The sequence below is a fragment of the Alnus glutinosa genome, chromosome 14 (assembly GCF_958979055.1).
Source record: "Alnus glutinosa chromosome 14, dhAlnGlut1.1, whole genome shotgun sequence".
Classification (NCBI taxonomy): domain Eukaryota; kingdom Viridiplantae; phylum Streptophyta; class Magnoliopsida; order Fagales; family Betulaceae; genus Alnus; species Alnus glutinosa.
In genome coordinates, this window is record NC_084899.1 from 2,211,414 (window position 1) to 2,236,077 (window position 24,664).

Consider the following 24,664-nt stretch of genomic DNA (forward strand, 5'->3'; position numbering starts at 1 on the left):
TTATTTTTATAGACTTTATTATATAATAAGTCAAATGGATTGTGTCGTGTTAACCCGTTATTTAAGTGGGTTGTGTTAGGATCGAAGGGTCTGATCCTTTTAGTTAAACGGGTCGTGTTAAGATTGACCCTTAACGGAGTGGCGAGTCAAACAGATTGACCCAAATCCGAGACGTGAACCCGATTTGTCAGCCCTACCCCAGGGGCCAGGGGTGGCTCGAAGGCCACCCCTAGATGCCTCGAAGGACACCCACAAAAGATTGGGCAGCCACTCATTTTCTTCTTTTCAATTTTTTTTTTAAGTATTATTTGTTTATATTTTTAATATTTTTTATTTTTTTTATTATGATCGACATGTATCGCCATCTTATTTGCGTTGACGTGCCTAATATAATTTGTCAATTTTTTAAGGTTAAATACCCTATTAGTACCTGAGTTTTAAGCGTTTTTAAATTTAGTACCTGAGTTTTCATTTGTATCATAGGTGATACCTGAGTTAGGCGAAAAAACTCATTTGGTACCTCTGTTAGATTTTCCGTCCAAATTTTAACGGCTCGCCACGTGTCAACTGTTGAGGTTGACATGTGGCACCTCTTTTTTTTTTTCTTTTTTTTTAAAAATTATTTTTTAAAGATTTTTCTTTTATTTTCTTATTTAGTGTAGTTGACACGTGGGGAGCTGTTAAAATTTAGATGGAAAATCTAATAGAGGTACTAAATGGGTTTTTACCCTTAACTCAGGTACCACATATATAGAATACAAATGAAAACTCAGATACTAAATTTAAAAATACTTAAAACTCATATACTAATGAAATATTTAACCTATTTTTTTTAAGGAAAAATGATATAAATACTCACAGTGCACAACAGCAAGACACAATGAAGTGGAGCCTACACATTGAGCCCCACTCCATTATGTCTTACTGTTGTACACTTGTTGGACAATGTTTTTTAAGCAAAAGCAATTTGTAATTTAGAGTCTAGACATACCACGTATACCAAAAATACAATTTTTCCCTAATTTTGAAGCCTACAGCCTTTAGGCTTTCGGTATTAAAAAACAAATCGTGCTCTTGTCATCGGTCACCGGTCGATCCATCCCAATTCGTTAGGTTGAAGACAGTAGCCCCGTGGGTGGAACGTCTATTCAACTTCAGCCTTCAAGGTTCTGATTCAACCATCTCCTCTCACCAAAATCCATTGGTACGCTCTACATAGAATCTTGGCAGGCATTCACTTCATGTAGAACTATAAATTTTCAATTTTTTTTTTTAAAAAAAAAAAAAATTTAGATGGGTGTTATTATTTTCTAAGTTTTTTTATATTGTACGTTTGATATGGATAATCCAATCTCTCTCTATCTTAAAGGTGGCCATGGCCATCTATGCTTTCTTTCCTGTTATGTTGGCATAACATTGAGTTTTGACTAATACCCTCTGATTTTTTGCTTTGCTTTTGTTGGGCTCCTTTGGTCCATGTAAGATACCGAGACTGTTGAGTGAAAAAAGTGATGGATTCATGAGAAATCTGAGCAAATTATGACTTGAGGTTTTGCAATTGAAAATATTGAAAGAAGAATGGCCCCATTTTGGTTCACAAAATTGAATTGATGATGTTAGAGTATTAAATAAATTATCAAATGGAAAGAAAATAAAAAGAAGAAAATATATTTTTAATTTGTAACTTTTGTTCTTATTACGAACTTTCTCTCTAAATCTTACTGAGAAAATTTTAGTTGGACTGAGGAGGAAAATTTGTTATTATTTTCTCTTCCATCGTTCTGTTCTTTTCTTCTCCTTTTTCATTTACTAACCAAACAACCAAAAAAAAAAAATTCAAAATTCTCCATTATTTCATTGTAAATTATTTCATTTTCTCTAGTTGCAAACCAAACATAGTGTAAATTTGCAAAGGTATCATATATGTATTTTCTTTAGCCTTTTATGTGGGTTAAAAAGGCTCCTCTTTTTCTTTTCTTTTTTGTTCGGGGGGGGGGGGATGCTTAGTATATTTATGCAGTTCTGTTAATTTTTTTATATACCATACTAGCCTGTAAATTATATCCCTACCCTTCGCGAATAATATCATTCTTATAGTGATTCTTTCTCATTACGCTAGACCTTTATTGGAAGCAATGTGTTAAGAACGAAACTATATTAAAGTTCAAGAAAGAATTCCAAAGAAATTCTTCCGAGTGACAAGAATAATAGTTGGTTATTTTTGCATGACTTTCTTCCTCCTAAGCTCATTGCATAAATATTAGCATGGAGTTTTTCCAACAAGGAAACTCTCTGCTAGTCAATGTTTTATTTTAGGATACCAGAATATGGTTTCAAAAGAAAAATAACAAAGAAAATGGAAAAACAATAAAAAAAAACATGGTTCCTTTTGTCCTCTGTTTTGGGTTGCCAAAATAGAGCTTATTTCCATCCATGAAATATGACTTAACATTCCTGCCCATGGTTGCCAAAACAGGACTTAACATCCCCGCCTCCTTAAGATCAACCTTGTCTGCAAGGTTGGAGATCTGGAAAGTTATCATGAAGCTCCACTTATGTCTCACCCGTGCCTTCATCCATATCGTCTCATTTGATGAGAAACAGATATTTTTGCTTGCATTGATGCCCTGTGACCCAGTGCTCATCGCAGTTGTAACACAATTGCTAGCGAGTTGCGACGACGCTTTGCGGCTTCAACGGGAGTGAGTCGTGTTAGGTTTTATGCTGGCCAATTCAGTGTCCAAAACAATTTGATGCAAGTCAAAATTTAGTTAGGTTAAGTTGGTACTTAGGCTAGAAATCAAGAGGTTGATTATTTTTGAAGAATCAAGAATCTCGTTTAGAGCCTCGGTCAATAGTGGTCCGGACGAGTGACTTTTGAAGAGCCTCTGAGAAGCTCGGTCGATGGTGGTCCGGACGAGACACTTCAAAACTCTACAAAAAGGATTTCCGAGACAAATGGTACCTTCTTTGGAATAGGTTCGGACGAGGTAGCTTGAAGCTGTTCATTGAAGAGGTCCCGAGGCACTCGTTCGATGGATTCGTTTGATGATGGTCTGGACGAGATGAAGATCACAAAAGGTCTTGAGAAGGTCGTTCGCTAGCCTGGTCCGTGCTAGTTTGGACAGCGCCAGAAGAAAGCTGTGAAACCCTATTCTAGTCCGAACGCGATCACCTTACACGTCTGGACGCCGCCTTTGAAAATAGTTTTTTCAGTGTTTTAATCGTATTAAAACACTGTGTTTATCCCTTGGCTCTATATAAGGACTTCAATGCACGATTTTCCTAAGAGACCTAGAGACTATTGTTTTTTGAGCTAAAAGATAATTTTGTTTTGAGCCTTGACTTAATACCTCTCTTAGAGTTTTGTTAAACCACACAAAAATTCCACAAAAGCCTTCAACCACCAGAGTTCCAAGATTACAAGAGGAGACTCGATTGAAGAATTGGCCAAAGGTTCGGGAGTTACTATAGTATAAGACAAGCGGGTCAATTTTTGGGGTGCACATCAGGTTTAGTTACAAAGGTTGGTTTTTTTTATTTTTAATTTAAACTGTGTAATTTAATTCTTCTATAGTTGATGTCTTGATGAGTTTCCTGGGTTTGGCTGCCCTGGAGTTGTTACCTTGAGTAATTCTTCAAAGAATTTTCACTTTGTCACCAAATTGTTATGTTTGATAGTTTTATTACTTTGCTTATTTTGATGATTGTCGTGTGGTTGCCATATTTTTTAATTTGTTGTATTTGTTGGAAAACATCTATTCACATTTCACTCCCCTCTAGGTGCTGTTTAGGATACTAAAATATGGTTTCAAAAGGAAAATAACAAATAAAATGGAAAAACAATCATAAATGGCATGACTCCTTTGTTCCTCTGTTTTGGGTTGCCAAAATAGAGCTTATTTCCATGCATGAAAAATGACTTGACATTTCTGCCCATGGTTCCCAAAACAGGACTTAGCACAATGGAGCAAAATTTGAAATTCATATCTTCTCGTTCTAAGAGTTTACTGCAGAGTGATGATTTGTACCAGGTATTGTACCATTCTCCTTATTATTCTTCTGCTTTTGCTGTTTAAATTATCAATCTTATTCTTCAATGATGTCACAGTATATCCTGGAGACTAGTGTGTACCCACGTGAACCAGAACTTCTGAAGGAGTTAAGGCATATCACTGCTGGCCACCCACGGTAATTGTTCATTTCTAACTTTCTCCTACTATAGTTGTTGACCCTTTTTGGTACATTGACTTTTGTCGAAGTAATCTACTAGTTGTTTAGAAACCCAGCATGAAATGAAATTTCTGAAATTTTTTTTTTTTTTTACTAGTAAATTTCTGAATATTTCTTTAATAGAGCAAAACCACAAACATGATGATGCTGATAGAAGTTCATGGGTATGTTTGGGAAATGCTTGTACAGAACAGAGTAGTGGGTTAGTTTTAGAATTAGTAAAAAGTGATGATGTAATATAAAGTAAAAAGAATTTGTATAGAAAAGCGAAAAAGTTTTGTATTGTAGTGAATTTTTTTATTTGAATAGTAATAAAAAATTATTAATGTGATATAAAAAGTGAAAAAAGTTGGAATGGTTTGATGTTGATTGTTATTGACTTTAGTTATAGATGGATGCATGTAAATTATTGAACTATTTTCAAGACAACGTTTTCCTCCAAACTAACATATGTCCTTAGAGCATGTGAGAATCATATGTTTTAAGGATAGATTTCAAGTTAATAGACTGGGTTGAAAAAATTTCCTTCAAATACTCCCTTAAGAAATGGTGCATGAAACAATGAATGGCGTACGTACAGCTAAATCATCTTACTGGTTTAATGGTAGGCACTGAACTTGTTTATAGCAATAATTCCCTAGTACGCCTTTAAAATCAGTTAGTAAAGACTTTCTAGTATTTTTATCACTAAGTTTCAAGAAAGATAATTAGCTTGTCATTTTCCAGTGCTAGGATGGCTACTGCACCAGATGCAGCCCAGTTGATTGCCATGCTGTTGAAGCTAGTAAATCCAAAAAAGACTATTGAAGTTGGAGTTTTCACAGGATACTCTCTTCTCCTCACTGCTCTTACAATTCCAGAGGATGGCAAGGTCTGTAATTGATAATTTTCAGCGAGTATCTTATACTTATCCATTAGACTACTTATGAATTGCAGTACATCACTGCAGATTACAGCCATAGATATAAATCAGGAGACATTTGAGATTGGGTTGCCGATAATTAAGAAAGCCGGTGTTGCAGATAAAATTAATTTCATTCAGTCTGAGGCTTTACCAGTCCTTGATCAGCTTTTACAAACTGTAAGGATGAGCTTTCTCTTAATTTTTAACATTCTTTCATGCTTGCCACAATATGATCTCATTTTTCTATCTCCTCTCTTTTTACACTTCTGTTCAGCTCATCTTGAGTTTACTTTCCACAATAAGGTCTTACTGTTTTTCTCTCTCCTTTTTCTCTGGGAGTGGGGGGTTGTTATTGCAGCATGAAAATGAAGGGAGTTTTGAATTTGCTTTCATCGATGCGGACAAGGTTAATTATTGGAGCTACCATGAGCGGTTGATGAAACTGTTAAAGGTGGGTGGGGTGGTTGTCTATGATAACACGCTGTGGGGAGGAACAGTTGCAATGCCTGATGAGTTGGTTCCAGAGTTCTTGAAACAGGGCAGGCAGTTTACAATTGAGTTTAACAAATTACTTGTAGCTGATCCCCGCGTCCAAATTTCACATGCTTCAATAGGTGATGGTATCACCATCTGCAAGCGGCTCTACTGAACAGTGCTTGTAACCTCTCTTTAATTTACTTGCCTTATCATATATTTTGTGAGTAATACTCCCCTTATCATATACATATAGAGCTTCAATGTACAATTCACCTCAACTACATATGAACAACTATTTGTGATTTTGAAATCAGAGAAACTGAGGTTGCTGAAAAACAGATGGCTTCACCAGTCCACTGCGGGCGGTTTTCTGTGTTTTAACTTTTATTATCAGAAAACAGCATTCTGAGCTGAAAACAGCCCACACCATTCGCTTCTTTGTTCTTCTCAAGCCTCAACAGCCCAAGTAGTTTTTTTTTCTTTTAATGAATTTGAAATGTCTAATATTGTCTTCCTCATCCCTCTTTTCAAGTACACCGGAGTATTACAGTTTTTACTATAACTTCTTGCAAATTCACGAGGCAATCTACTTTTTGAAGTATTACAGTTTTTACTATAACTTCTTGCAAATTCACGAGGCAATCTACTTTTTAGTGATTGTCATGATAAGTACCATGTAAATTTTTACGTCAGTTGCAAATGTAGTAAGTGCAATGTTGACTGCCAAATGACAATTCACGTTTTAATAGCTGAAGTTGTAAGTATTACGCGGACTACCACATCAATTTGTAAAGGACTTTTAATAAAAGCTGTAGTACCTTAAGTAGCATTCAGGATTTCTACTCGGAAGTCCTTATGCCAAATTTTTGTTAGGAGAAATTATAGTTTACCTTCTATTATTAGGTCAATTACACTTGGGCTCTCTATTTTCAAAATATATGTATGTAATTTGGATTAAATTAATACATGTTGGTGATACCATCAGTTATTCTCTTGCTGAAAATATATCTTCACAAATTACGTCTTCACACGTTTTTATTTTTTTTATTCTTTTCTAGGCATGTCTTATCATCTTTCATTATTTGGAAAGATCTTTTTATAGCATTTCAAGTAGTCTCATCAAATTTTACTAGCTAAAATAGTTAAAAAAAACACTTTTATTTATTTTAGCCATCCATATTTTTAAACCACATTTAGCAGTCTTACCATTTTAATTATCTACAATATTATTACATTTAAATAACATTTTTCAGAAGAAAGGTTAGATTGTATGTGAACCATAAGAGAGAGAAATAAAAAAAAAAATTAAAAAAAAAAAGAGAAAATTTTAATAGTTTTTTTATTGTTTTGGTGAGTAAATACTAAACGGTGCAAACTATTGTTTTTTTTTTTTTTAACATAACCTTCATTAGAAGATAACAGCCCCAAAAGGGGATTACAATGATTCAAATGACATCACAAATATAAGATTAAAAACAGAAGACGAATCTATCACCTGAAGGCAAAAGCATAGCCCAAAGGTCATCACAGTGACCAAAGATAAAGAATCTCCACCTACTAAGTCAGGATAAAACTTGACTTGAAGCAGCTATCAAATACAATAAACTAATAAGACATAAACTTAAATTTGGGCATTCCAAAAACAATAAAGCACAACCCATATAAAGATAAGAGGTCTGGTCTAGCTAAAAAGCCACCTAAAAGCCCATACAAAATCATTCCATTGCAATGATACACTGAAAATAAAGAATATGCAAAAACCAAACAGAAACACATCCACTGCCATCGCCGGAAAAAGAGCCAACCATCACCTGAGTCGGCGCGTGCAAATGCACGCGCCACCTCCCAAGACTACCAGCAGCACCCAACCACCACCAATAGCCACAAACCAGGCCTGAGAAGCAACGCATAACCCTCACAAGCTGATCCGGGAAGCAAGTTCCCCGACACGTGCAGGCCACGCGCTGGTCAGGGAATAGCAACACAACCACAGCTTGAGACAGTCGAACCGGAATGCGGTGGCAAAGATAGCTAGGCAGCGCGTGACGAGAGATCTCCGATGAAAACGCATAGATCTGGCTCATAAATAAAACTTTACTAAGCACTGCCAGATAAGGCGAAATACACTGGGGACTTGAAGAACAATCGGTTCCAAAACTAACAAAGCCACTGGAGATTTCCTGCCGGAGAAAAGAAAAAACAAACAAAGAACACAAAAACAGAAAACAAAATAAACATTCCACAACCCCAAAGGATCAGGTGATCACCAGCCACCACCGAAACTAGTCTGGGTGGAACAAAACACCCTACCCTAGTGGTAAGGACAAAAAACATCCTCCATTGGTAAAGCCAAAGAGGGACAAAATCTCCAAGCTTAGGAGCTTGGAGAGTGAAAGACCAAGAGGAGAGAGGCGTGAGACCTCTCTCCCCCGGCAAGCAGATCTCTAAAGGAAACCTCTCTCTCTCTCTCTCTCTAAGAAGTTGAGAGCTTCTCTCTCTAGAAAACACTAATGGTAAAGTTCAGTGCAAACTATTGTTGGTGAGTATTGTTCACTCACCAAATTGGTAAGGATGCTGGAAACACATTTGAGCTATTTTATCAAATTGGCTCTCCAAAATAGCATTTTAAGAGCATACGTAGTAAACTAATCAAAGTTTAAGCAAATTTTAGCCAGGAAATTCACTTTTGTTATTTTATCTAGCTATTTTTCAAAAACTCTAAAAATCAAATTTTCTAAATATTTATCTACTTTAATTAAATATTCTTTTTTATTTGTTTTAGTCGGTTGAATTCAACTGTCATGAGGAGGAATAAATGAAATCTAAAACCGACAATCATATGTTTTTGTAGAAATACCGGAACAAAACTAAAGACAAACCCAAATCACCAAAATCCCTAAAATTTAGTGCAGATGACAAACTCAGATCAACAAAATCCCCAAAATTACTTCAACAACATTTCAGAAGTGAAACAAAATCCCTAAACCCAAAAGATTGAGATTAGAAGCAAAACTTGAGAATAGAAGCAGTTTGCAAGACACAAAACCTGAGGCGCGAAGGAGCTGGGGCTGAGACGCAAAGCAGCCAACAATCTTTTGGTACGCGTGAAGATGAATATACAAGTGAAAAAGAAGAAGTGGCGAGAGAAAATTGGCTTTGCTGGATAGACGAGTGATTCTGACAATCATATAAATCACTATAGCAGTAGTGAGCTTGATGCAGACATGATTTTGAGAAAACTCTCAGAATTTGGCGAAAAATCTTATTTGATGAGCTTACTTCGAATGCTCAACTATTTTGATGAGTTTACTAAAAATGCTCTTAAGCAATATGGAAGCTGATCCCATGATTTTAGCCATTGAGAAGCCTTATTGTGGCTCCATCGTTGTTGCTATGAAAATCAAATATTACAGAGAAAATCCCCTCTCATGGTCTTATTGCTAAATCAGGTAGAAATTTTTTCAACATTCTCATCCAACATGGAAAAAGGAACAGTAAACACTACATTTTTCCCCTCAAACCCACCACCTGCCAGTCTGCCACCACCATGGCTATATTAAGATGCCTTTGTAACAAGGCTTTCTAAATTATCAAATCCAACCAGAGTCCAACATAAATGATAATTTGGTAAAATTTAATTTATTTATTAAAATGCTTCAATTTAATCCTAACCAGAAAGAAGTTTAATCCTAATTAAACCTCATTACAGGAAGACAAATAAAGCTTACCCTTACAAAAATTGATCAATTTATTGTTGTTTTCCCACCTGCAGAAGATCAATGTCTTCCAAAAGTGGCATTGCCACTCTAATCTTTGATTGCACAGAAGAAATTATGGTAATCTAATGTATCAGTTAAATGGTGCAAAGGAGTGTCATATTGAGGAAATAGGCCCAATTTTCTGGTGCAAAAAAAGCCAAACATGACTATAATTGTTGCAAACAAGCTCCCTCCCTGCATATCCTAGCATCTCCAAGTTCACCTCCCATCCCAGTTCAGTAATTTAGCTCCCCTTTTCCCGGCATTGAATAATTGAGAAAAAGAAAAAGAAAAGGGGTTCGGTAATTGTACGATTAAATGAATCTGCACTTGGCCAAAAGTAATATCGAGCTTTAGTCCTGATGGAATTCTTTCTCCTTTGAGGCGAATGTTTCAGCAACCAGTAGAGGGAAAGCAATGGTTGCATCGCAATGTACCTGACCAGTTCAATCAAAAGGGGAACAATCCGAATCATATTTAGTAGCACTTCAAATAGATAAGCAAATAACTGAGATGAAGAAAACAAAGCTTATTCATAAAAGGAAAGTGAACAAAAGGCTAAAGCCTAAAGTTTTCTGTTTGTTAAAAAAAATTATAATACAAGTGAGAAGAATAGCTTAGAGGTAAGAAGCAAAACAAAGATGAGACAAAAACGAGATATACCTTAACAGTCTTAGCAGAACCTCGTATTTTTCCCCATGATAAAGCCTCATCAGGGCGAGCTCCTCAGTCACTCCCGTCAAACTCTTGTGCAGTATTGATGAACAGCGCATAATCTGCACCATTACGCATCATATTGGCATTGCAAATGTGATGCTTGGGAAGCCCCCCTCCAAGAATTATAATACCAGTCTTCTTAGGGCTTGCATGGACAGCTTCAACATTCATGGCTCTAATGTCTGTTCAAAGAGCTAACTATTGCAGTTTCATTTCTCAACTTGTTAAGTACAAGCATGCAAGAGCGTTGGAGAAGGATGTGCACACCTTGCACTATGTCGATGATCAAACCTGGGTTGTGGAAGGAATGGAAGTACAACATGTCCCCTAGTGAGCCATCTATTAGGCCCGGACAGTAAACCGGAATGTTGTTCTGGGAAAGACAACAAAGAAAATCAAATCTCTTACAAACTTACTACATATGGTACTGGGAAAATCTAAGAAACAACTATTTTTACTTGGGAGGTTGGAATCATAGGTGTTATTTGAGGGGGACACCAAACACAAGCCACGTATCACGTGGCTATGAACGTCAACATCAGGGGATGCCCAGCCCATGACCTTGCAGTTGGTTGATTGAGGGCTGAAGAATTATTGAGCTTTTTATTAGTTTGCATTTTTGTTTTATTATTTATTTTTCAGACTTGTTTTTTATTTTATTTTGAGCTTTACGTTACTTTTAGCAGGCCATTAGCCCAAGTACGACTAGGGTTAGGGTTGGGGTATAATTCCAAGTCTATTTAAACCTAATTTTCTATTGCATTCAGCAGTTTATGATAAATTGAGAAAATTGAACGACTGTTATCGTCTCCCTCTTGTCTTCTTTCTCCCCTCTTTTCTCTTTCCCTAGCTTCTTTTTCCTTCTCTTTGGCTTCTTTTCTCCTCTCTTCTCGGTTTCTCCTGCTCTTCTTATTCTCTTTCTTCAAACTTTCTTCCCAAGCATTTTTGTTCCGCATCATTATTAGTAGAGTTACCTAATAATATTAGATTCCCAAACTAGCAATGAAGCTGCTAACTAAATAGCATCATTTTTACACGTGAAGAAAGCAAAATATTAAATAATGTTGAACATAAAAATGAAAAAAGAATTGAAAAATAAGCAACCGTTAAACAGCACGCTAAGATGGGGAAAAAAGAAGGCCTGCTTCCAAAATATTAAACTATGAGCACTTGCCTTGTACGCCCAGTAGAGGTATGAATTCTTGTTATTAATTTCTTTTCCCAAGCGAGCAATCACCCTAGATGGCATCCACAGTACATTCTATGAAACCAAAAACAAAAAGGTTGAGGAATCTCTGATAGCATTCACAAAGAGCAGTGTATAATTAACAAGAGAGTGGGTTTCAGAAAGGATTTTCCATCAATGGGGCAAGAAGAGAAGAAAATACATATTGAAAATGATATTTCCTCTTCAAAGTTCATCAATGCATTGTACAGAGCATACACGGGCTGAAAGACCAAAACCTAAGACATGTATCAGCACTCATAAATTAGAAAATAAAAACCCGATCACTTCTTTTTTTCTTTTTCTTTTTTTTTTTTTTTTTGGGGGGGGGGGGGGGGGGGTTGTCTGAGCAAAATAATAAAATCCTACATAATTTGTAATGATCCACAAAACAACAAGCATTTCAATATTCTTGACACTGTTTTTTCAATGCCTGATTGCCAATGGAGTACAACCTATGCTATAGGATGTTTTTTGAATTACTTATCAGGTATTAGAATCTAATTCGTAAAAAACTTTATGACTATAACATATTTGAAGAAAATCCAATAGTCCAGATTCAAATAGATGGGTTTAGAGACAGATATATTAACAGTCTACAACAAACAAGCTCAGTAGACGGTTAAAAAATCACTACTATTGAACAAGTTCAAATTTGCAATCCTAGATATGTAGTACAACAGGATAAAAGGAATACATACCTCTTTGATCTGTTCCTTCAACATCTGGTCAAAAATGGGAATTATCCAGTCCTCGAATTTGCAGTCGTTGTCATTAGGAACCAACAAGTTACCAATGCGGTTCAGTCCTTTTGAGCGTAAATAGGCTCCAGGCAGAGTAAAGTCACCTTTATATGTGGGTGCAAGGCATTTTATAAGATCTTCTTCGATGCCACCAGTTGTTGTAACCACTACATCAACCTGCAGCCAAAAGATAACTAACACATAATGCTAAAGCTAACATGCAAGGCAACAATGCAATAGTGATGATAAGACTGTTCTAATCCTTTTATAACTCATAACCAAAAAGATCAAAATAACTCAACTTGCTGATTATATAACACAAAGAGGCTTCCCGCATTACACACCATATGATGCTCAACAAGATAGCGAACCACATCCCTAACACCAGAAGATATAAGATTTGAAGTAAAACCAAGGAAAATTTTGCATCTCACAGACTTTCTGTAGGTCGGATCCCTCTCCTCCTCACTGCAATCTTCTGTAATACTCTCATCAGCGAGCCTCCAATCTAGCTTTGGTCCAATTCAATATATCTTTTAAAAAATAGAAACTTCTTGATATTTGAGTAGAATTTATATCAATCACAAGCAGCCCCATAAAACATGGAAACAACACACCCACACACACACACACACAATATCCAAGTTTTTTCAAATAAAAACCAACCATTTGATTAACGACTTCAATGGCATCTCCCAAATTGGAGGCTTGAAACCCTGTGGAGACCATGGTCCTGAGAAGTTGAGAATAGTTTACTCCTAGATTGAAATCGTAACCCTCAATCTTAACACATTTCCCCTCCAGACTTTCCGAGTCTTTGAACACCGTGGAATGCACGGTCGCAAGAAGATTATCCTTCATCGCGTCCCCCATTATTTACTTCTTCTGCAACACTGCAACAAAATAGAACATAAAACTGAGAACAACAATTTTCCCCTCCGCCGCTAAATTTCCAATTCAGCAATTCAATGATTTCATCTTAGAGAGAGATCGACAGTCTCTCTTGTATACTTGTGTGCTTGGGTTGCTCCCCTTAGCGCATTTAATAAGATTGATTTACTTTTATATATATAAAAAACCAAACTTAACCAAGCCAGATGATTTTTAATTGCACACTTGGGACCCCGTTTGTTTTAGGGTAAAATGTTTTATGTCGAAAAATGATTTTTAATAGGTTTTGAGAGGTTTTGTTTTTGGAACGAAAGACTGTTAATTTGTATTTTGGTTGGTTTGTTAAGGATTTTGATTTTTTTTTTTTTAAAAAAAAAAAACAAAAATAAGGGCCACTAATGATGTTATGTATTGTGACACTCGTCCTTCAAAATCTCTACATTCATCCATTTTCGACCAAAACAAGAAATTGCAGTAAGAAGAACACAGAACCTTCAAAGAACAACACCTACGAAAATCAAGCCGCCAACACCCAGTCAGTTTCAGAGAAGACCCAAAGAGAAGATTGAAACACCCATACCTCATCTGGCCATTCAGGCCATATCAAACCTACCCACACACTTTCTTTCTCAATTAAACCTCAAACAGCACAAGAACTAATCAAGAGAGGAAAAGAGATTAGTATACCTTTCACAGCTTCAATTTCGGCTCCTTTGCCCTCTCTCTCTCTCTCTCTCTCGACGAAGCCGAACAGGGAGGGGGAGTGTTCTGCTTCGGGAATGAAAACAGAAGAGGGGGTTAGCTTTTGTTGTGTGAGAGAAAAAAGGATGGCAGGCGGCTCTTTAGTACACGAGAGGGGGATAGCCTTTTTTATTTTTTTTCTTCTGGGTTCTGCAATTTTTGCAGAACAGCATGATGAGGAATGGCCCCATTCCTCATTTGCTTAATCAAATTTAGAGGGAAGTTGGGGGGGGTTGTCGGCGCTCCCCTCCCTCCGGCGGGATCCCCCGGCGTGATAAAACTAAAGATTCCCTTGGAAGCTTTATCTGAAACTCTTTTTCTTTTTTCACGCTAACTCCGAAAATTACAAACTTACCCCTACTATCCATCCATCCATCCATATCTCTCTCTCTCTCTCTCTCTCTCCCTCTCTAGATAGATATGAGTAATGATATTTAATAAATAGTGGACTGTTATATAATTAAAATTATATGACAGTAAAAATTAGTCTTTAAATTAACAAGAATTTGTAAAAAGAAAAAATTAAGGACTAATTTAATATGTCAGATCATCACAATTATATGACAGTGATATAATAATTCATTAAATTACAATATATTATTAACTAAGCTGTTCTTTGTAAGCAGTCACGTCTCAATGTGAGGTCGGCCTCTCATTACTAATGATAGGCAACCCTAGCCACGTCTCGCTAGGGATGGTCGGCCACCTCTTATTTATGATATATTTATAATTTAAAGGAACTCATATGACACATACAATTAGTACATGATGTCTCAAATGAGCGCGTCTTGACATTAATTAATTGGTTTGACATATCATACCATTACTTAATTGGATTGTAGATTTATAGAGGGATTTATTTGAAATAAGAGAAAAATTTAAAGATCTAATTTTCAAAATTTAAAGTTAATGGACTAAATTGAAATCACATCAAAACATAAAGACTAAATTTGATTTTTTGCTTTTATTTCTTGAGAAAATTTTCATTTGTCTTTTTTTCCTATCAGAAGTTTAAATGATTAATGCACAAGACAATCACATAAATATTGAGTCATGAACATTGAGTTGATAAAAATGATAAATTATATGCTAAAAGAATCTAAAGATTTTTAAGGACTCTAATCCCAATTAAAGAAAATCTTCTATTTTATATTAAATCATTTCAAATAATTAACATACACGTTAAAATCAACATATTCCAGTGACCAAATTATTTTATTAATTTATGAAAAGAGTAATGTTATTTAATGGATTCATGTCCACCGGCCATACAATTAGAAGATGTAGCAATAAAAATCTAACTCTTTGATCAACACTCACTAAAAAAAAAAATTTGCTTATCCAAGGGAGTGCCTTCAATTAGCTTGTTTTTGCTATATTTTTCTATTTTGCTTCCCTCGCTCTTGAGGCCATGGTTCAAACTTCAACCATCTCATTTGGTGGTCAGAGTTTCAAGCAATCTCTGATCCAAAAGCAACTTCTATAACCCAAAATACCCAAGTGTGAGTCCGTCAATGAGGCTTATACTTAATAACACAAGCAAGCCAAGGAACTCAAGCCTCATGCCTGCAAAGCCAACATCAGTGACTGGCTATATAATGCCACAAGAAGGCTATATACTGCCAAAATGGCCTTTTCAAGAGATATTACTGGATTAAATCGATATCAATAAGCAATACCGCTTTAGGCAGCAAACATCGTCTGGAAGTGCATCATAGAAGTGCAATCATAAATTCAAAATGGATTACAGATTCAGGATATATGAACATCAGTTCCTGTATATGGTTGGCATCCATGTCAAATCACAAAATCCTTTCTGTAACAAAAAAACCAGATCTTCATGTAGATCTGATTTGAATAAGTTCTATCACAGTTCAATAACTGAACAAACAATAAATTTACTAAGGGAAAGGAACAGAAGTTTGTTCATCATCTCATTCATCAGAAGATACGGAGTTCTGATAGACAACATAAAAAGTTTTTGATGGTGAAGGCAAGCTGTGATCAAGTAGGATCTCATAACAGTTTTTCCATTAGCAAACAAGCTCACTCGTCTTTACAGCTTTTCCATCAAAGCATGTGGAAAGAGACAAGGTGAGAATCTAATGAAAATAACCCAGAACCTGTCCGCCCGCACTCCTTTTAATAGCCTCTTCATGATCCAGAACACCCTCTGGAGTAGTGATTACAACATAACCCCACTGCATGGAGAGAGAGAGAGAGAGAGAGAGAGGGGTAATGAGATGATTTTGAAGAAAACAACTTCCGTCCTATAGCAAACAAGATCCAATAACAAAGCAAAGAGAGAGAATCAAGCGCCCTTGTTAGTTGTTCCCTAAGCCTTTTCCACAATACAAGGGCCAAATGAGAATCAAGAAAATTCTACAGATTATTGACAATGAAATGTTACCAAACCTGATGTGTTGGAAGCATACGCAATCTGTATCTTTCAATCTCCGTTGCCTTGATATCCTGCCTGTAAGTGAGAGCCCGGCAGTCATTAATCCTGCCTTGTAGTTCAACTGTTATCCTCCCCACTCTATGTGGATCATAAACCTGAAAACCCCTGATGTACCCTAAAAGTAAATATACCAAGTTAATGAAACTGGGTTGCTTAGAAAAAAACAAGTTGGTCACTCTGCAAAGGCAGTAGATTAACCAATAGCCTTTCAGAACTCAAAATTGAAAGAGTAAATACACATGCAAAGAAGCTGCTCCAAACCGAGAGTAGCAAATCCTCAATGTTCGAGAGAAGATGGCTTAAGAAACTTCTTAAACTGCCCTTCTCTAAACACAGATTCATATAGAAGCAATGGTTATTCACAAATTCCTGGCCTTTCGTAAGCAGCTAGAGATCCATTGTGACTGATATGCCAAACAGAAATTGGTGCATGTGAGGAAAACAATATGTCAAAATCATACTTCTAGCCCTCTTGAAACACAAACAGATGTAATAGACAATCTTGAATTTTATCGAGTAAATTATAAGCACCTCATCCTCTTCAATATAATCTGTTTATTTATCTATGTTCTGGCAATTTCAGGTCTCTGATTACGATAAGGGCCTCCTGAGGTTTCTACAAATGCTCTCCCTCTTACTTCATTGACACTATTTTAACCTCCCCTCTGTTAAGGAAATTGGACATAAAGTAAGACTAAAGGAATTAATACTCAAATAACAATAATAAAAGTTGAATTTTGGTTTATAAACCCATATCAGTTCAGTGAAGATACAAATACAAGACCAAAGAAAACATAATAGAACCCCTACACAACAGGCTCAGGGATGACAATAGGCTCGGGTATGAAGTAGCAGTTTGGCACATACAAAATACAAACCTTAATTCAACTCTAACCGCAATGGAATATTTTTTCTTTTCTTTTATCTTCTTTTTTTTTTCTTTTTTTTTCTTTTTTTATATGTAATCGAAATTTTATAAAAAGCGTAAGGAACTTGCAGGTACACAAGAAGTTGTTTAGTAATTGGAGCTGGTTGGCACATTTTATCATGCACACAGGATTTTCCAATCTCACTGCTGAATGATATCATTAGTAGAATAAAAAAAATAAATAAACAAAATTATGATAGCAATGGACGTCAAAACATACAAATATTGAAAAGGGATTTCTCTAAAATCCACATGAAATGAAACATATGTTAATGCAATCCTCCAACATTCTATTTAGCATTCCCAGATTTCAGAAAACATTTCAGTTATATACCCTTTCCTAATTTTATGGGTAGGAATAAAATGCACTACCCACTTATCCTATTATGTTTCTAGAGATCTCAAGAACTTAGAGCCGGTTTGGGATTGTTGTGGTGATAGAGCTCTTGTCTGTAGAGTCTTGTCAACAAGCTCTACTGCTGAAAAACTGTTTAGATGTTTGGTAATTACACGTTTGAAGTGCTTTGAAGCTATTAAACTTATTTGATAAGTGGAAACAAAACCAAAAAAGTGTTTTTAGAAGTGGGAAATGGCAAAAAAAGACTATTATGCCCTCAAGCAATCAAAAAATGACTGGATCATAACAGAATCCAGCAACCTTATCCTCAAGACTTCCAAACTGCAAAATGCCTCTGATTTTTCCCACCAAAAGTAGCAGAGACTACAGTAAAGGGAAATAAAGAAATGGCAACAGCCTTTATCTCAACTGCAAACACCTTTCTTCCTTCTCATCTTTCCTCTTTAGAATCTTCTTCCTCTTCACCATCATTATTTTGCCCTTATGAACACAATGCAGAGAGAAAATTAGCAATATGCAAGGCAGTTATGATTCAACTCCAGTCTCTCTAAGTCTTACTAAACAAGGCCTTCCTATCTGCTTCATCACCAGCTTTGCCTTCTCGTTAGCTGGTAAAGGCTGCTCTGATGCTAATGCAGCGATTCTGGAGGCTGACGATGATGGCAAGCTCTTGGAAAAGGTCAAAAGGGACAGAAAGAAGAGGCTTGAAAGACAAGGAGTCATTAACTCATCCAACAAAGAAACAGGTTCTTACATTTATTAACTTTACAGAAAGCTCACAATCTGCATAACTTGAATACCCTCTAATGTTGCTGTATCAAGTGTCTAGTTTTACTTTTCTGTCTTAGGTTGGACATTTGATCAACTTGTCCTGCACCCCACTTATTAGAATGTGTAGAATTTTAACTTGGGATGATATAACTGATTAATGAGAAGCCCAGCAATATGTGGTTATGAGTTTCACTCAGACTTCAGCTTGAAGGATTGCGGAATTCTCATTTTATTGAGTTTTCTGTATTTGCACTAATTGAATATATCAATCAGAAATAGTGAGTCCTGATTTCATGTTAGGGATTTGATCAATTGAAACAAAAGTTTATTAGGATTGCTGTTAATTATCAGGGACCACATAATCTGGTTTGAAGGATTAAATTTTTTTTATATATATAAGTAATAAGCCAATCTCATAAAAAGCGTAAGGCGCCCCTAAGTACACTAGGAGTATACAAAAGGAGATGTCTAACTAGAGAACGAAGGATTTAATAATATTACTGTCAGAAATTGAAATGAAACTATAGATCAAGGTGTTTGGACATTTCCACAGGGGAGAAGAAAGCGTTATGGTGCAAAGACATGCAAAATAGTTCGAAGCAGTGTGTGGTACATTGAATTGAGCTCTTACCACTAAAATATGGAGTGATTCAATAATCTGACATAGAATTAAATTGTGACCCTGGTTGGTTTCCTTCTAACTATAGTAAACTCAAGAACTAGAAAGTGATTATACCCTGACCCTAATGATCATATTGTTGGTTTGAAATTTGAGAATCTTAATCGTTGTTCTTTCTAGTTTACTTTTCTTTCCTGCACGAAGTAAACCAACTCACCCCATTGATTTAATGGAGCCTGGTTATATATTCTTTTACATGATCTTACCAAATTCAGCCGCAATGTATGTCCCACGGCTTCAACTTCTAACAAATCACGAAGAAAATGATGTTTTGCAGGGTATTTGCAGGATTTGGTTACAAGCTGAGCAAAGTTAGTCAAGCCATTGAAAACAACGATCTATCTACAGCTAGTTCAGTTCTTGGGGGAAGCACAGATAAAGATTTATTATTCCTCACAAAAGCCCTATTTAACAGAACCCAAAATAAATAGAAACTCTATTGAAGCACTGAAAACAAGAACTGCGACAATCAGAAAGAATACTACATAGCTTTACCTCGATCTTTCATGATCCTAAGAAAAGAAGACATGACTGTGGAGATGGGTTTCAACTCCACCGTTGCTTTTCCTCTCCGCTCCGCATTGACGATCGCTCTCAACGCCTCGTTCAGTATCCTCCTCCCCATCTCTCCCTCTCTCAGCACAAAGCGTAAAAAACCCTAAACCCCAATACTGGCAAGTTCACTGAAATGGGGGTTTGAGTGGCATTTTGGATATTTAAACAAATACCAGGCTCATTTTGAAGCGTACCCACACGCGCCGTTAAAACGAGTGCAACTACCCCTCCTTAGACCCCCAAGATTCAAAGCCACGTGTCAATCCAAACCACTCAAACCTCTCTCTCGCTCGCTCGCTCTCTCGCTCCATGGAGGAGCTTCCACCGTCTCTGATCGTCGACATTCTTAGTCGACTCCCCGACTCGGCCGAGCTCGCTCGGTGCCGACTCGTCTCCAAGACCTTCAAGTCGCTCTCCTACGAGGTCCGATCCGTCCGCCTCCTCTGCACCTTGTCGCGCTACCTCAAGTCTCGGGCCCCTGAGACCATTCCCCCGGTCACACCTTTCAAGACCGTCCTCAACACCCTGGTCTGCGACTCCCGTTCACTCGAGTCCGTCTCCATCCGCGTGGACAAGTCTCTCGGAACTTTATCAAACGACGACGTCGAGGACGAGTCCGACGACCTCTACCTGACCGATGTGCGCTTCGTGAAGGATTGGTTGCCGAGGGTCGCTGGACGGCTGAGATCGCTTTCGGTGTCGGACTTTTGGGTTCAGTCTTGTTGGAGAAAGTCGGAGGTTCTGTCTCTGATCTCATCGTGCTGTGAGTTTCCCCTATGTCTGTGTCTGTATAATTTTGCTTGTAATTTTATCATTCATTATGATAAAACATGCTCTTATCAAATGGATGGTTGACACTGAGATTTACAACAGAGAAATATCACCGATGTTATATATATATATATGTATAACTGTTTACATGACCCATCTACCGTATTCACAAATTTTTGGTACACATCTCAAGAGTGGCAAAGCATCATTATATAGAATTAGGATACTTACAAGTTGCAAGTGAAGAATTTACGAAAGAGTGGAATCAGTTGGATGTAACTATTATAATATATGATCAATAAAGTACATCAATAGTTATGATTACAAGACTTGTGAGATATTGAAGATTCTGCTGAAGATGCAGCATCTGATAAGTCCCAATCAGAGTAAATGGATTACAAAAGAGAAAACAATACAATAAACCAGATAATCACACGATAATCTCCACCTAGGGCGGAAGTAACCACAGTGTAGTTCAAACTTAAAACACTCAACAGCTTCTACGTTAAACTTTACAAACTAAATACTATGGAAGATGCAGCATTCTAGCTAGTTTACGAAGATTTTAATGTTTGTGGTTGCATGTGCATGTGCAGGCCATAGTCTTCTCGAACTAGAGGTGAAGAATGCTTGGCTATCAGTGGATGGCCTGAATGCAATGCCCACCCTCACAAGCTTGACACTTGAGTTCATAAGACTGGATGATGAAGACCTAAACAAGGTCAACAATTTCTTCCCTTGTCTGAAAGTTCTGAATTTGATAGGTGTGGGAGGACTTAAGGAACCAAAGATTCATCTTTTGCACCTTAATACCTGTCATTGGACGGTGTCAAATGCTCCACTTTCTCTGGCTATATTTGCACCCAACCTTGTCAATCTGACCTTGAAGTGTGTTAAACCGCGTTCTCTTGTCCTTGAAACCCCATCATTGTCTGATTTCCACCTTACCCTTGAGGAAGCAAATGAATTTAAAGTAAAAGGGTTTCCTCATTTGAAAAACCTTCTGCTTCAGTCTGTGGATCTTTGTAGTCTCATTCGCATGTTTCCATCTGGTAGGACCATCAAGAAGCTCACCATGGATTCACCGCACCTAAAAATGACAGGATTTTGCCTCGAGACAGTGTTTGATGTTTTTCCAAATCTGAGCTATCTTAATTTGGGCATCAGAGCTTGGATGCAAGCAGAGGGTTATTTTGTCACAAGATGTATGGAAGGTAGGACTGGTATGAAAGTATTGAAGGAAATTGTTGCACATATGGGGACGGTATCTGAAGATGTTACACTTTCATTCATTTTCTCTATTTTGGATAACTGTACCAACTTGTCGGACATGGCATTGATGACCTACCCTCAAATTGGTTTTCTCACTGCTAGTGACCTTGTCTCGAGGTGCAGGGCTGCTTATCCTAGAGTTACGTGGAAATGGAAAATGTTGAAGGAAGGAACAGAAGACGTTTGGGTTTCTGATGGCATCTAATTTGGTAACCCTGGTTGTCCTAGGAAGAGATGCAAAATTGGATTTGTTGCGGGTCCTCTTTAGATTGGTTTAGGGGACATGTGGTGGGAGGATTTGAGTATAATTTGAATGAAATTTGTTTACCCACACCGTGGAGTTAGAACAAGATTTTGTTGAGTGGAGTTTGGCAGACTTAATAGGAGGTTGCAATGACCAAATAATTCATTAGATCCATGACAAAAATCAAATGCATGGGAGATAATATATTGGATGAGTGTGATCACGTTTGATCTTCTAGCATAAATAGAGTAAAAAATATTCTCTTTTTACATACAGAAAAACTTCAATAAGGGCCTCGTGTAATCGAGGTCATTTACACCCTCCAACAACAACCAGCCGCATTAGCTTGGCACACCAAAATGAAGGAGCAAGTCCACACTAGTTCGGGTCTGCCCAATTAAGAGAAGTCCCATCTCCTAAGCAATCAACTATACCAGAAGCCCTATTCAAGATAAACGACGGTGACCTTCAACCACCACGGCCGAACGCTACTGCCTAGGTTTTGAACTTCCTTTGGGTTCAAAGCAAGAGCCCATTTGATAGAGATTCACCCAGAGATCGACAAAGTCCCAGTGATATGTACAGTGGAAATGGCAGTGTTGTGTAGATCCGGTATTGGAGGCTGATAAGTTATCTTTTATAATAAGTAGTATTATGAAATACCTTATCGGTTATATTTTGATTCGTCTATACTTACTCATAGCGGAGGGTTCTTGAAGCATATTAGTCTGCAGAATATAGATTGCAATGGATGTGTTTTACTGTTTTTGTTTCTAAATCGTAACTGGTAAAAGGAGAGAAGAATTTTGCTTTATTTTGTTATAGAATGCCTATCACAAAGTTTTCTTGCTTTCTTGACTCTTTTAGGCATATGGTTTGCGTTTAAGAGAGGTTCTCTTGGTTAAAATTGTTGAATTTATTTGATCACACTATTGCTCCTCCTACTTTCTTCCTTTTCTGTCCCTCTACTGTGAAAATGGTTGAGACCATAAATGAGGCTTTAAGGTCAACATGGCAAACTGTCAGGGTTCTTTATCAATAAACCCAATTTCTGGATTTCAAATCAAATTGCTTTCCATTGGCTACCGGTGATTACTTTGAGATCCTTTTATATGTTACCAATGGCTCTGTGCTGGGCACCGAATAGGCTTTTCTATAATGTACATAGGTTTAAAGACCCTTTAAAAAATTGGCTTGGATTTAAATTGCGAGGACCGTGTTATTCAGTCTCTTGAACTGTGTCTGTTAAACAGTCTCGTCTGCATAGATTATGCATAATTCTTGTCGGGGATGTCTTTTCCCAAGCACTTGTGTCTGGTCACATATACTTCTTTTCCGTTCTGTTTTTAAGACCATATCTTATGTTAATGATAGGCCACTTATGTCTTGCTTCTGCGTGGCCCAACTCAGCCCCTATTTTTAGTCCTTTTGCTTACCTTTGCAGAAAAATCCAGATTAATTAACAAACCTAGCTTGTGTAATCTTTGGGCAAATGATGAGAGAACAAAGGAAGTGTTGTTGTCCCCTGCTTGCAATTTATCTTTGAAGGTTCAGTTGATGAAAACAGTTTTATTCCTGGGTATTCATGGCCATTAGATTGTTGGAAATTTTCTTTACAAATTGCAACAGGAAACTTTTTTTTTTTTTTTTTAAGGCCCAAAATGAATTTCTTCTGTTATAGAATTTCAGTTTCAAGCTTTGATGATTTCAGAGAATTTTGTGGTTGCAATGCGGATGTAACACAAATTTAGGAGCATCTTTCAAGAGAGCAAACTTGTGAATATTTATACAGATTGTTGTCCGGTCTGCCTCTCCTACTATACTTTTGAGCACGATTAAGCAAGACCAATTTGGTTGGTGTAATTCTGCAGCTGCCTTGAGAGTTTTGTCATACTTGTCGCTGTCTTAATCTGTTTTAAGCACACTCTTGGTAGTTCCAACTCCACTGAGGGACGCTGTTTAGGATTATGTTGCAAAGCGACTCTATGACTGGTTCGGGAAGAGTCAGAGGATTGCTTAGTTTTGCAAGAGAGAGAGCTGCTTGAACGTTTCGTTGATAGGGAAGAAATGATGGACAGGTGTGGATCAGATTTGTGATTAGCTTCTTAAATGCCATTTTGTTTGTAGATGCATTGGTTAATATTCTGAAGGGGATATAGAAATCTGAAGTTGTAAACGCGGGGTGTAGCTTTGGCAAAGCCTTGTTGATCAAACTATGTGTCATTGTTCACCATTAAAAAATTTAGCAGGAGTTATTTGATAGAAGTTTAAAAACCACAACAATCTATACATTATTTTTCTCCTTTTGTAATCAATGGGATGATTTTTTCTCAAGCCCATCAGGCCATCATCCATTTTTTTTTATTAAGTAATTGGTCTCAAAAGAAAGAAGGAAAAATTCAAACCGATGACTTTTACTTCATGAAACGTGATCTCCAATCAATTGTGCTACCCTTAAGGTTAAACCTGCCATTTAAAGACTAAAGTTAATGCAGACAAATCATTTATTTATGCATTCGAAATTCAAGCAATTCGGACTCTAAATAAAATTTGACTTAGGATTACTATAACGAATACAAATGAGAATTATAAAATTAGAACTTGTGATAAATGAATCCTGCCCACATGTTTACTTGTCTTTTATAATTATCGAAGGAGTTTCTTAAAGAGCACCCCACCTGAAATGAATATGCAATCCTAGACTACCCAATTTTGTTGGTTAGAAGTTAGAACGAATAGATAGATTTTGGGATCGGAACATTTCAAGGAAAAAATAAAAATTACAAATTGCAACGTGGTCGTGGGGCGTTCCGAGAATCGAACTCGGGACCTCTCGCACCCAAAGCGAGAATCATACCACTAGACCAAACGCCCGCGACGAGAATGTTTCTTTGTTTTATATATTTATTTCAAATACACATTGTTTTTCCTGAGCA

General features: G+C 36.9%; 4 protein-coding genes and 1 non-coding gene across 5 annotated transcripts; 2 read left to right on the forward strand and 3 right to left on the reverse strand.

The window, feature by feature from the left end:
- The first annotated feature begins 1,037 nt into the window (after positions 1 to 1,037).
- LOC133857276 (probable caffeoyl-CoA O-methyltransferase At4g26220) lies at positions 1,038 to 6,057 on the forward strand. Its single transcript, XM_062292479.1, has 6 exons — positions 1,038 to 1,204; positions 3,955 to 4,034; positions 4,112 to 4,191; positions 4,960 to 5,104; positions 5,183 to 5,314; positions 5,496 to 6,057. Exons 2-6 carry the CDS (start codon positions 3,966 to 3,968, stop codon positions 5,784 to 5,786), a joined length of 717 nt encoding a protein of 238 aa, XP_062148463.1. The 5' UTR covers positions 1,038 to 1,204; positions 3,955 to 3,965; the 3' UTR covers positions 5,787 to 6,057.
- A 3,287-nt stretch (positions 6,058 to 9,344) lies between these two features.
- LOC133857809 (deoxyhypusine synthase-like) lies at positions 9,345 to 13,989 on the reverse strand. The gene is made up of 8 exons (XM_062293160.1): positions 13,636 to 13,989; positions 12,724 to 12,950; positions 12,360 to 12,569; positions 12,016 to 12,234; positions 11,264 to 11,350; positions 10,357 to 10,462; positions 10,036 to 10,271; positions 9,345 to 9,809 (listed from the first exon to the last, which is right to left on the reverse strand). The coding sequence occupies exons 2-7, from the start codon at positions 12,928 to 12,930 to the stop codon at positions 10,099 to 10,101; spliced, it is 1,002 nt and encodes a 333-aa protein (XP_062149144.1). The 5' UTR covers positions 12,931 to 12,950; positions 13,636 to 13,989; the 3' UTR covers positions 9,345 to 9,809; positions 10,036 to 10,098.
- Positions 13,990 to 15,389: 1,400 nt separating this feature from the next.
- LOC133857169 (small ribosomal subunit protein uS8my) lies at positions 15,390 to 19,573 on the reverse strand. Its single transcript, XM_062292315.1, has 3 exons — positions 19,382 to 19,573; positions 16,105 to 16,265; positions 15,390 to 15,890 (listed from the first exon to the last, which is right to left on the reverse strand). The coding sequence occupies exons 1-3, from the start codon at positions 19,509 to 19,511 to the stop codon at positions 15,792 to 15,794; spliced, it is 390 nt and encodes a 129-aa protein (XP_062148299.1). The 5' UTR covers positions 19,512 to 19,573; the 3' UTR covers positions 15,390 to 15,791.
- Positions 19,574 to 19,686: 113 nt separating this feature from the next.
- On the forward strand, positions 19,687 to 22,579 carry LOC133857168 (F-box/LRR-repeat protein At4g29420). Its single transcript, XM_062292314.1, has 2 exons — positions 19,687 to 20,204; positions 20,809 to 22,579. Exons 1-2 carry the CDS (start codon positions 19,751 to 19,753, stop codon positions 21,687 to 21,689), a joined length of 1,335 nt encoding a protein of 444 aa, XP_062148298.1. The 5' UTR covers positions 19,687 to 19,750; the 3' UTR covers positions 21,690 to 22,579.
- A 1,951-nt stretch (positions 22,580 to 24,530) lies between these two features.
- TRNAP-UGG (transfer RNA proline (anticodon UGG)) lies at positions 24,531 to 24,602 on the reverse strand. Its single transcript has one exon. It is a non-coding gene; the product is annotated as a tRNA-Pro (tRNA).
- Positions 24,603 to 24,664: the final 62 nt, after the last annotated feature.